Source organism: Borostomias antarcticus (genome assembly GCF_949987555.1).
Source record: "Borostomias antarcticus genome assembly, chromosome: 2".
Lineage (NCBI taxonomy): Eukaryota > Metazoa > Chordata > Actinopteri > Stomiiformes > Stomiidae > Borostomias > Borostomias antarcticus.
In genome coordinates, this window is record NC_140235.1 from 19,528,249 (window position 1) to 19,541,169 (window position 12,921).

The 12,921-nt window shown below is 45.5% G+C and overlaps 2 protein-coding genes across 2 annotated transcripts; one reads left to right on the forward strand and one right to left on the reverse strand.

Annotated features, from left to right (window-relative positions):
- Positions 1 to 4,387: 4,387 nt before the first annotated feature.
- Positions 4,388 to 6,455, forward strand: tyms (thymidylate synthetase; the record flags this gene model as incomplete). Its single annotated transcript, XM_084449829.1, has 7 exons — positions 4,388 to 4,613; positions 4,800 to 4,873; positions 5,200 to 5,374; positions 5,541 to 5,642; positions 5,785 to 5,960; positions 6,163 to 6,234; positions 6,318 to 6,455. The coding sequence occupies 7 exons, from the start codon at positions 4,388 to 4,390 to the stop codon at positions 6,453 to 6,455; spliced, it is 963 nt and encodes a 320-aa protein (XP_084305955.1).
- Positions 6,456 to 6,495: 40 nt separating this feature from the next.
- On the reverse strand, positions 6,496 to 12,596 carry enosf1 (enolase superfamily member 1). The gene is made up of 15 exons (XM_084461250.1): positions 12,467 to 12,596; positions 12,209 to 12,311; positions 11,781 to 11,896; positions 11,544 to 11,630; positions 11,306 to 11,332; positions 11,128 to 11,200; positions 10,908 to 10,946; positions 10,653 to 10,735; positions 10,438 to 10,560; positions 10,127 to 10,261; positions 9,920 to 9,961; positions 9,666 to 9,795; positions 7,875 to 7,974; positions 7,665 to 7,746; positions 6,496 to 7,576 (listed from the first exon to the last, which is right to left on the reverse strand). The coding sequence occupies exons 1-15, from the start codon at positions 12,545 to 12,547 to the stop codon at positions 7,487 to 7,489; spliced, it is 1,311 nt and encodes a 436-aa protein (XP_084317376.1). The 5' UTR covers positions 12,548 to 12,596; the 3' UTR covers positions 6,496 to 7,486.
- Between the last annotated feature and the right edge of the window lie 325 nt (positions 12,597 to 12,921).

Consider the following 12,921-nt stretch of genomic DNA (forward strand, 5'->3'; position numbering starts at 1 on the left):
CATGCTCTGGGCCAGTTCCCTCACACTCTGTGCAAGCTCACGGAGTTGCTCCCGCAAGTCTGAGAACTGCTGATGTACAGACCTCTGGAAATCTAGATAAACACAGATGTGGCTATAAGTACATTGACATAAAACTAAATGAAACTCAAAATATATCCCTGCATGCAACATGAAGTAGTTCCATACCAGCATCTGCAGAGCAGCATCGATTCGGTAGAGGGGTACATGGAGTCAATGGTGCTGGAGCCGTTTTCTTGGGCGACGGCATCACAGACCTAACTGAAAACCAAAAGGGATAAAGGAAAGGGATTAGCAGGAAACTGTATGGTGTTGGCAGCATGCTTTGGCTTCTGGCATTTGAAGGAAAATAAATTAAGACATTAACAGGTAGACATCACAACACCACAGCAGTACATGCCACTCGTACCTGGTCTGGCTGGGGTGCTATACATGAGGCCTGGGCTCATGTGGTTTTCGCTCACAGGGGATGAGCTCGGAAAATCTGCAAGATGAGTAAAATGGTATTCAATCTAAAAAAGCCAATCACAGAGCTAACTGAAAACCTAAAGGGATTAGCAGGAAACTTTATGGTGTTGGCTTTGGCTTCTGGCATTTGGAGGGAAACTAAATAAAGACATGACAGGTAGACAACACCACAGCAGTACATGCCACTCTTACCTGGTCTGGCTGGAGTGCTATACCTGGGGTCTGGGCCCCGTTCGCTCACATGGGATGAGCTAGGAAAATCTGCAAGATGAGTAAAATGGTATTCAAAATAAATAAAAAAAATAGTCCAACTATCAGTGTGCAAATAGGCATAGACATTTCATTTAAACTCAAACATGCATACCTGGATTGTACAGCACAAGTGGATTGTACTGGACAGCCGGCAGAGGCCTTTCAACTCCGGCACCTGGCATACCGTCTTTGGCCTGGATTGTGGGGACCAATGGCTGCCCGGGGCTTGGAATATCTAGTGGAATATCAGTATATTAGCTCAGATTACTCGATTTCAAAAGTACTACTCTTTTGGGACTGTTGAATGCACTTTATATTACCTTCGTCACTGGAGTGATAGCGTGTCTAGACGTCTCTTTCGAACGTCTTGGCACTCGTCCATTGACGACTGCTGCTCAAAGACTTTTGCCATGAGCCTGGCACCTTCGTAATGATCTGTGTGCATAAAGTACCATAATCAATACATTTCAGCCATCCTTTTTTCCTCAGAATAATGAGTCATGATCTCCCCCCCCCCCCCTCAGTATTTTTTAATAGCTTAAAATGCAAACAGTACCAGTTGTGGACTTTGGGAAAACCCGGACTCTGTGGAGCGCCCAGCCAGGGTTAGGTTCCACACAGCTCTTTATCCGTTGGCTGACTCATTCATTGGCCAGGAACACATTGAGTGAAACCATTAGTACCCGCTTCCCTGTACAATTGAAAAGTAGCACACCAATCAGAAACATTGTTCACACAAACATGTTCTTACCCCATCCTTTTTGGAGAGCCAGGATACTGGGACAACCGACACAAGTGTCCTCCCCCAGAAACTCCACACTGCAATAGTCCGCCCAATAAACAAAAAAATATTAAGTTTATAAACACATAAGGACCCTATGGGAAAGTAGGCAGAGGGGAAGAAGCGACTAAAACAACAATTCAACGTTGCAGGGACCCATGTTGCCAATGTTTCTGCAACGTTGCAGTAAAGTCTAATTAGACTTAGGAGGGTAAAGTTATTTTCGACCATAGATGGACGTTGTCACAACATCGCCTGATGGTAACGTTGCAACTTACCTAAGTACAACTTATGTGCAACGTTGCTGAACCCACTGTTAGTAGGGATACAGGTTACCACGGAGCAGACCTCTCTCTGATGGTCAGAATCAGATTGACATTCTCACATTAAACAAAAAGGGAAATTCACTGAGACCAAAATGAAAGAAATAGATTACAATAATAATTCCACTGTACCTGTAATGGTTTGCACACATACACATACAGCATACAGGTTACCACGGAGCAGACCTCTACGAACAAAGAAAAAGTGCGCGAACCTACGTTAGCCAACTGAGCTAGCTAGCAACGATACGGTCTCAGTATAACTTTGCTAAACTCATTAACAATGAAAAACATGCACCAAGCTCATACATCAACTTTATCAAAGATAATATTAATCACACCTTCTCCTCACGACCGATCTACAACTAATTATATAAAACAGATTACTCCAGAAGTGCAGCTTGTTCAACATGACTCACCTCTCTGATGGTCAGAATCAGATTGACTGCTAGAGCTATGAAAACCCAATATGCATCGCGTCAAAACAAAATAAAAGTCTCAATTTCAAAAGAAAAGCATAAAATGATAGGACCACAGAATGAAGGATTTTGGTCAAATAAGCCATTGAAATAACATTTTGTATACCAATATTGAACATATACATTTCCTCTGTTACACTGACAGGGGGAGGGGCTGACAGATAATTTGTATTTTGATTGTCGCGCGAGTTGTTGACCGGGGGGCGACTTGGTTAAGATTACTACATAATACTAAATATTCAGCTTAAGTATACTGATAGCTTCACGTGATGTACTGTACCAACAACAAATTCTACCGACATTGGTCGTGTGGTGGTCATCATTACGTTTAATCCATTAATTGATTATGACTAGCGTCTAGCTTGTTAACCAGGTGGGCAGTCGGCTAATTTAGGCTCAGCTGTTTGGCGCTGTATGAGACTTAGGCTAATTCACAACAGAGACAAATAAATGCAAGTTATAGTTTGGCAACTGAGGCTTAGGGGGCAAACAATACACTCGTTTCGTTTATGTGTTACCTGGCTGGTTAGCTGTCATAACTCGGGCACTCTGGATGGGGAAAGGGCAGGGCAGGGCAGGGCAGGGCAGGGCAGGGCAGGGCAGGGCAGGGCAGGGCAGGGCAGGGCAGGGCAGGGCAGGGCAGGGCAGGGCAGGGCAGGGCAGGGCAGGGCAGGGGAGGAGATGTGTGTGCAGCGCGCCTCCGTTTGTGTCCACTTTTCGCCTTTAGGCTACCGTTGACAAAGGAAGAGAGGGAGGGGAGGGGAGGGGCATGGGTGTGCCGCGGGCACGTGTGTGTGTGGGGTGGCAAAATTACAACGCATTTTGGGGCATTATTATTACACGCTTTTAATCGAGAATTGATCGATGTAACCATGGGCCACATACAGTAGGCCTACACTGTAAAAAAAAAAAAAGTAACTTTCAAAAGGGCACTTGCCTTGTCCAGAGGGCAAAGGGCAGGTGCTCTAGCACCACCTTGTGTCTATCTGTGCACGTCCCTGTCTAACGATGTTAATGCTAATAGGCCCTGTGCACCAGCTCCACTACTTCCCTAAAGTCACTTGGCATCTTTATTTCCTGTCCTATATGATTGGATTAAGTAATTAATCAGGTGTGCGGCAGACCCAGCGCACACCTGATTAATCACTTAATCCAATCATATAGGACAGAAAATAAAGATGCCAAGTGACTTTCAGGAAGTAGTGGAGCTGGTGCACAGGGCCTATTGTTTATTTCTATGTGGTTCCACATGCCTGAACCAGGGATAATGGAACTGAAGAGGACACCACAGTGGTGATGAACATCCTGGATTCTCCTCTGGTGACCCTCTCTGTCCCAGCTGAACTGGAGGTGCAGGACCCTTCCTTCAATCAGTATGTGCCCAAAGAGGCCTTGACTCTCAGCGAAAGGCCCTGAATATCACAAAGGCAAATGTTCCATAACAATGTAGACATCTGTTTCCTTTAAAAAGCGGCCCTTGAATTGTGTTTTATTTCTGTCAATCTATGATGGATTATAACAGCCCTTCTTCTTCCTCTTCTTCTTCTTCTTCTTCTTCTTCTTCTTCTTCTTCTTCTTCTTCTTCTTCCTCTTCTTCAAATCTGTGATCTAAGAATATATGTTGCAGCTTTTCTAAGGCCTCTCTTTCAATGGTAGGGCTTCAACTTCCTGATGTTCCTTTCAAATGATTGCTTTGTGATTCTTCCACCAAGAAGACTCGGTCTGATAATAAACAACATGTGAGAATGTTTATATAGTTATTGATGTGCTGATGATTGAACTGTGTAATAAAAAAATAAATGTTTCTGTTTATGCTTTGTCAAATGGACCAGGGGGAGGGGTCGTTGGCACATGTGGGAGGGGCTGGGGACGAGGGCTGGGGACGAGAAGGCGGGGCTTAACATGTGCGCGTTTTTCGTGAAATCCTATTGGTCCACCTCCAGGAAACGTAGTAAACGCGAGGCTAGTAGTACACTCCTCGAAAAATAAACCGCGAAGTTTTATTTAGAATCTGACAACTGTCTGTGTGGTTGAATTTAGGTTATTTCTTCAGCTTTAGAGTCAAAATGCCCGCTACATCTGAGATACACCCAGCTGAACCACGCAATAACGAAGAAACAAAGACAGCGGATGGTCAGAGGGCGGAAAAGAGTCCGTTCTCTCTGTTCAGTGATGAACGCGGCTACTTGAGTCAGATAGAGTACATTCTGCAACACGGACACCGAAAGGGAGACCGCACTGGAACGGGAGTTGTTTCCGTATTTGGGTCGCAGGCGAGATACAGCCTTCGGGGTAAGAAGTTAGCTAAGTTAGGTATTGCAGCAGTGCATGCCTCAAGTTTTCCTTTACATTTTAACTGCAATAGTAGCATTCATTGACTTGAACTTGGAGGGAGTAGAATTAGCTGGAAACGAACACTGCTGATTTCCTGCGGTCTTTGACTGTAACTTACTTTAGTGGCCTATTGTCTTGTTTCAGACCAATTTCCCCTATTAACAACGAAAAGAGTTTTCTGGAAAGGGATTCTCGAGGAATTACTGTGGTTCATCAAAGTAAGTCTCACACAACCTATTAGGCTTATTCATGGGTTTCAAATGTAGTCCTAGACCTGCCATGTTGGGGACCAACACAGGTGTTTCAAATTAATGAATTAGTTCTACTGCATATGATTCTATACCGTAGAGCCAATCGGATAAATCGAAACACCTGTTTTGGTCCCCAATATGGCAGGTCTAGGACTATATTTGAAATCCATGAATAAGCTTAAATGTAGATTGCGCTACCTCACCAATGTCCCGTAGATGGCGCTCTACATCCAGCAAATCAGACCAATTGTAACTTTAGTTTTCTAACTCCTAACCCTAAACCTTTGTTGCAGGGCTCAACCAATGCCAAAGAGCTGTCTGACAAAGGCGTGAAGATTTGGGATGCCAACGGTTCACGGGAGTTCCTGGACAAGAGCGGGTTCAAGGACAGGGAGGAGGGGGACCTGGGACCCGTGTATGGCTTCCAGTGGAGGCACTATGGCGCGGAGTACAAGGACATGCATGCGGGTAGCTATGACGATGGCTTGAATGACCCCCCTGGGACAAAATGTAGTTGCTTATATCAAATGACTACACACCTCACACACACAGATGATTATGTCTGTTGTATTAAACACCAACAAGGTTTGCATTCGTTTTGACCCTATTCGTTACCTGTTTTATCCCATGCCAGATTACACAGGACAAGGTGTGGACCAGCTGCAGAAGGTGATCAACACCATCAAGACCAACCCAGAGGACAGAAGGATCATCATGTGTGCGTGGAACCCGAAAGGTTAGTCATCTGACACCCGCCACAATAACAATTGTCACAGAACCAGCTTCAAAGTGGTGCTGTTATCAAAAATGTACACACACAACCCCTCCAGCCAATCGGCAAGTGTTCGTTCAACCGCGCCTGTCCCTGTGTTTGTCAGATCTGCCCCACATGGCGCTGCCCCCCTGCCACGCCCTGTGCCAGTTCTACGTGTGTGACGGGGAGCTGTCATGCCAGCTGTACCAGCGCTCTGGGGACATGGGTCTGGGAGTGCCCTTCAACGTCGCCAGCTATGCCCTGCTTACCTACATGATCGCCCACATAACTGGCCTCAAAGTGTGTGGGGGCGGTCCTCTCTCTTTCACTACCCATGCTGTTTGAATTTACATTTGCCCGGCTAGTCTTGCAAAAGGGGTTTTAACCTCAAGGGTTACATGAGTAAATGAAAAAACGGCAGAATCGGACGCTCAGCGTAATCCCATGTTGCCAGTGCGAAGGTGTCTGTCCAGTATTTAATTGCTACCTTCTCTCCTTCCAGCCCGGTGACTTTGTGCACACTCTGGGAGATGCTCACGTTTACGTCAACCACATTGAGCCCCTCAAAGTACAGGTAGGCCCAGAGTCTGGGGGCTTGTGTGAGTGACACTATGGGTGGTCAGCGGTGTGTGTAAACACATGGCCTCCTCCTTGCAGCTCCAGAGAGAGATCCGCCCCTTCCCCAAGCTGAAGATCCTGAGGACGGTGGAGCGCATCGACGACTTCTGTGCCGAAGACTTTGAGATTGCAGATTATAATCCTCATCCTACCATCAAGATGCAGATGGCTGTTTAAAATGGAATTCAGCATATCAATGTATGGAATAATAGGGGTTTATTTTATTGTTCATATTAAATTGTAAATAAAGAATTAGACTGTTGAATTCTTTTAAACAACTGAATGATTAATAATTTACAAGAACAAACAAAACAAGTAAAATGTCTCAGTAACAATATTAGAAAGACAATTACATTATTTATTCTTTAAAAATATTTCTATAGGGCACAGTAGATGGCTTTGTGTAAGATTCTAGAAGCCTCTGTCCTCCCTGAACACCCAGAGATGTATCAGTCTGATGGTTCTTCTTTGTTACCCCCTGCTAGATGTACTGTAGGCTTCTTGTCACCTCCTGCTAGATGTACTGTAGGCTTCTTGTCACCTCCTGCTAGATGTACTGTAGGCTTCTTGTCACCTCCTGCTAGATGTACTGTAGGCTTCTTGTCACCTCCTGCTAGATGTACTGTAGGCTTCTTGTCACCTCCTGCTAGATGTACTGTAGGCAGTGTGTGAAATACAGGGCTGTCTGCACCCTGACTGACACTTAAGACCCCTTGAAAGCCTCAACAGCAAAACATTTTAAAAAAAAATAAAAAAATAAAACATGTGTCCAGTATTTATGATTCAAAACATTTATTCACAAATATATTTTTTGGGGCCAGCCCTAAATGCACACCAATGCCTGTGGAAGCTAAATCTTTTCAACTCTTAATAATAGAGTATTTTTTGCGAACTCTAGCATGTATGCTGTTACTGAATTGTGATATACCTGCCTGTTGTGCATAAGGTGTGTGTGTTTGGCGTGCTGTGTGGATTCAGGGCATATAGTGTGGTTGTGTAGGCCTAGTGGTTGTGGCCCTGTTGATAATATTAGCCTTGGTGTTCTTTATTTATGATGTGTGTGCAAAGCATGTTTAGGCTAGTTGATTGCCTTGACAAAACGTGTGTGCAAAGCATGTTAAGCATAGTCGATTGCCCCCCCCTGATTATCACGGTATTTTGCACACAGACTGTAGGGTTAGGCTCCTCAGGAGGCCCCAGAGAGCTGCTCACAACCTCAGCCGTTTCCACACCTCGCCCTGAGGGTACTGGTGTCTCTGGACTGATGACTCCAGCATCTCACAGGAGTAGCCTGGATCCTGAGGGCACAGTCACCAGACACTAACTCAGCACAACCAAGTTCTAACTGATGATCAGTTTGATGGACTCACTAGCACTGAAACGTACCTTGGGAGTCATGTAGTGGGCATCCCTGATCACAACAGGACTTAAGAAGTGCTCATGCAGGTGGTCCACATACTCACACATCCTGAAAGAAGAAATGGAGTATTATTTTATAATGCTATAACCATTGTATTAAAACAGTGTTTATGTGGCAGATGTGCAATTTCTCCCTGGGGATCAATGAAGTACTATGTTATTGAACTGTGTACTCGCCGGTTATGGAGGCTGGCAGACACAGAGATGTAGTCAAAGAGGATGATGTGCTGTACCAGCTCACACAGACCCACTCCTCCAGCATGGGGACACACAGGCACTGGGGACACAGCACAGGAAGTCTCAACACGGGGATGCTAACACACACACTGCCGTAGTATCTCTGGGACATGTAGCCCTTCTCAGTCCTGTTGGCGCATTCCGCTCGCTCATGCCAGACAACAGTCCTTTGCCGCTCCATTCACTTCGCCGTCAAAATAAATTGGTGTCGGCCTATTTAGGAGAGGCACTCATATTTACAAGTGTCAGATAAACATGAAACTTCACTTACCTAAGAAAAAGGGTCTATTTAAACAAATGCTGGGTTGAAGCTTCAAAGAGACCGCCACCACCACAGAAGAAGACTACCTCGGAAAAATTAATTCACTCGGACAGAACGCGTCTAAATAAGTTATTTAATGGTAGCGCTGAGGCTTCAAAACCCAGCATTTGTTTAAATAGACCCTTTTGCTTAGGTAAGTGAAGTTTCATGTTTAACTGACACTTGTAAATATGAGCGCCTCTCCTAAATAGGCCGACATCGATTTATTTTGACGGCGAAGTGAATGGTGCGGCAAAGGACTGTTGTCTGGCATGAGCGAGCATGCGACAACAGGACTGAAAAGGGCTATGGGACATGGTGCGGAAAGTCTCAACGCAGGGAAGCTAACCCAGGAAAACAAGCTCCATCTGAACGTCAGCAAGACTAAGGAGATGCTGGTGGACTTTGGGAGGAAGCAGGAGAGGAATGACACCCCCCTTAATCATTAACGGGACCCCTGTAGAGAGAGTGGACAGCTTCAAGGACCTGACATGGTCAACACACATAGACACTGTGTTGAGGAAAGCACATCAGAGACTGAACCACCTCAGACTACTGAGGGAATTCAGAGCGTCCCACCAGATCCGACGGAGTTTCTACTCATCTACGATCGAGAGCATCCTGACCAGGAATATCACCACCTGGTACGGGAAGAGCAGCTCTCAGGATCGCAAGGCCCAACAGAGAGTGATACGATCAAATTAATGTATCCTGGGCGGGGCCACTACCCCATCTCGACGACATCTACACCAGAAGATGCAAGACCAAGGCCAACAGGATCCTGAAGGACCCCAGCCTCCCAGGCAACGGATTGTTCTCTGCTTCGGTCAGGGAAAAGATACCGCACACACATGACAAAGGCACCTGAATGACTATCTTAAGTATAGTACCACTATATATGTACAGTACCACTATATCTAGTGGGTCAGAATATATAATGTCTATAACATAACCACACATGCAAATGAAAATGTCAATATATCTCACCCCCCAGGATTATTTATTATATAGCTATAGCATGTACGTAAACACCCATTTATTTATTTATTCATATATATATATATATATATATATATATATATATATATATATATATATATATAGCATGTACATAATCCATCCAGACCGGTATCTATCCTCTCCTATCTTTATCTTTATACTGTATAGAAATGGTACTTCTTGTGTAATTTGTAAATTGAGTATTGGAGTCTATCTGTAATGGGCACAATCTTGGAGCCGGCAGCAACATTTCAGTGTGACTGTACACTGTACATTACATGTGACAAATAAAAGAACCTTGACTCCTGGATACAAACACACTGCCGTAGTATCTCTGGGACATGGCACACAAAGTCTCAACGCAGGGAAGCTAACACATGGATACACACACACAGACACGCACACACACACACAGCCGTGGCATCTTGTACCCTGGAACTTGTGGGCCATCAGCAGCACGGCCAGGTTCTCATTGACGCTGCCCAGTCTGCAGCTGTCGATCTGGACGAACTGCAGCGCAGACGCCTGCAGGAACTGCTTGAACATCACCCTGTTGTGGCACTGGGCAGGACACGAACAATGTAAGTGTGCGACGATCGACACCACTTGCACACAACACAGATGTGGGGCTAGATGTGGTTAGATGTGGGGCGAGACGCCGGCGTGGCGGTCAGTCATACTGTACCTGTTCTCCGGTCGCCACGCCGATCCCAAGAGGAGCCAGGGCCTGGAAGAACAGAACGCAGAGCTCAACCTCACTGGCATTCACACAAAACAAGTCATAGGCTCTCAGAGCTAGCCGCGACAACAGGAGAGGTCACTCAGTCACATGTTGTGGCGCGTCCTACGATGCTGCGGTGCTATCTGACGTCATCGTCGTTGTCGGCATCACCTTGGAGATGGAGGCGTGCCCAAGGATGTCGTCGGGAGAGGTGGGCTCCTCGATCCACAGAGGCTTGTATTCGGCAAGCCGGGACACCCAGGCTACAGCCTCGCCTACATCCCACCGCTGGTTGGCATCGATCATCTGGCGCAGGATAGAGAGAGGATCGTTTTTGACCGTTTAAAGGTGAGGTCAAAGACAGGATTTGCTTGGGCAATACAATTGTACTCTATCCCTATTCTTGATGAGTTGAGCGCGATCGGCCAATTAGATCCATGGTAAGGTGCACCGGGACCAAACACGCGGCTTATATGAATTACCAGAGTGTTGTCTGGACCAATCATCTTTCGTATGAGACTGCAGCGCCGGATGTCGTCCTGTAGGTCGGCCCCGACTTTCACCTTGAACTTGGTCCATCCGCTGTTGAGAGCGTCTGTGCACAGCTTCAGACACACAGAGGACAGCCAGACTAGTCGAGCACGACACAAACACCATCAAACACAATCAATCAATCAATCAATCAAACGGAGTGTACCTGTTTGAGTAGCTCGTCGGAGTATCCCAGCCAGGCACAGGAGGTGGTGTATGCAGGGTAACCCTCCTTCTGCATCTGTTCCTCTGCAGGCCAAATGAAGCGAGTCTGTGCACTAGAAAATACACTTTTAACAGGGAAGCCCTGCAGAGCATCACGTAATCCAAGGGCACTTTGTCTAGTCGTTCATGGAGAAGCAATTTCACCCCCCGAAGCCCTCTTGCCAGAGCCATTAAAGTCTCCCCACGATGTGCTTACCTCGCTGCTGCTTTCCCTCCTGAGACTTCACAAGTATGTCTGAGTGTGTGTGTGTGTGTGTGTGTGTGTGTGCGTGTGAGATAGAGAGAGAGAGAGAGAGAGAGAGAGAGAGAGAGAAGGAGAGAGAAAGAACCATTTCATTTTAAAGATCAGCCAATAAAGCCTGCTTATGTGTACATAGCTATTCATAGTAGCAGGCGAGTGTGTGAGTAAACATTACCCAGCGCCTCCTGCTCTGTGAGGGCATCGGTGATGTATCTGAAGTCGATACAGGAGACAAGCTTCCTGGGGTCCTGAGACCGGAAGACAGAACACAGGAACACGTTGCTCCATGTTCATTTGCTTCTACTGAACCTCAGTTTGATCTAACCTCTGTGCTCTAGTTTTCAACAACATACCATGTCAACAAGCAGCTTCCACAGCGGCTGTTGGAAAAGGAAAAAAAGATCATAATTAATCTCTATGACATATCACCAGTCCAGGATCTCCAATTCTGACACTTCACTGACACTTCACTCCAACTATTGACACTTGGTTCCATTGCATTATATCAAGTGCATTATATCAAGTGCACCCCAAGTAACGGACAGTATTGCAAACGGTGATTGGCCCACGGGTGTGGTGGTGGTGACCCACCTTGCCTTCTGCTCTTGCCCAGAGGTCCCACACAGCATTGAGGACGGCAGCAGTGGCCAATTGGATCACCCCTTTCTCTGGTCCTATCTGTTAACGATAAGACAGAAACTCTGTCCTCTTAATTCTTCGACCACAGGATTTATTCAGCAGGGGGTTGAGGTCAATTTTGATTGACAGTGGTTGTCATTGTGTGTGTGTGTGTGTGTGTGTGTGTGTGTGTGTGTCTGCTAAACTCACCCATCGCATCTGTCCATCGCTGGTCAGGAGGCGGTAGAATCCACGGAAGTCACTGACAATCTCCTCCAAAGATCTGCCCACCACGAGGCCTGCTAGGGCCTCCACAGCACACACCACTGCACAGGTTCAATACACAAGGCTTCAATTTGCTAAATGCACTGATCAGATGGCACATAATGTTATCGTTCAAAGCTAAGACTGAAATATACCTCAAAGTATTAACTTTGAGGTATATTCATAATGTCCGTTGTACGTTTACTATACAACCACACGATGGCGCCATATTGCACCATATTTGTACACATGATAAATAATACTAACGTTATAACTTGCAGTTTTTCTCCTACTACACATTGCTTGCAAAAAGCACAATTATGATTCCTAAACTATTTTTAAACAGAACGACATGACCGGGTTGATATCCTTACCAATTTCTGTTCCTCTCCCCACAGTAAATGTCAACCCGTACCCTTTTAAACCCGGCTCAGTTTCGATAACCACGTAGGCGACAGAATAGTCTGGGTCGGTGTGCTGGGAAAAGAGTGAATAGTAAAATGCTTCGTTACACTGATATAGACGTCTAGTCCGTCATTCACAGGCCATTACACGAGTGGTATGGTGGCTATCATTTTGCTGTAGTCTAAAGTTACCTAAACTGCAAGGGAAAAGCTGCATCATACACGTACCATTGCATCTGAACCATGCTGCTCCAGAGATGTTGGAAATCTTACATCACTGACAGTCAAGTTTATAATTTTGTGTGTCATTTTTGTGCCCAGATTGCTCGGCCTGTGTCGAGGAAGTGCTTTGCAGCTAGCACAGTGGCCCCGCCCACTGCGCGTTTGGATTGGTTATGGAAACTCCTCGCGTCGAAACCCCATGGTGGAAACATGACGGTCACATGATGAGAGTCCTGTCATACACCTGTCATAAGGTACAGTATCAACTCCTCTTCAAATGGCCTTCCCTTGACTATGACAATAATATTAATATTTAACATAATTAAATGTTAAAGTCATTAAATATGAACGTCATTAAACAAATAGGAAGGACATAATTTAAATTCAGAAATGTTTTATTTTTCAACTGTACAAATTCCTCAAATTAGTATCTAAACCATACTTATGTCTCTTTTATCCCA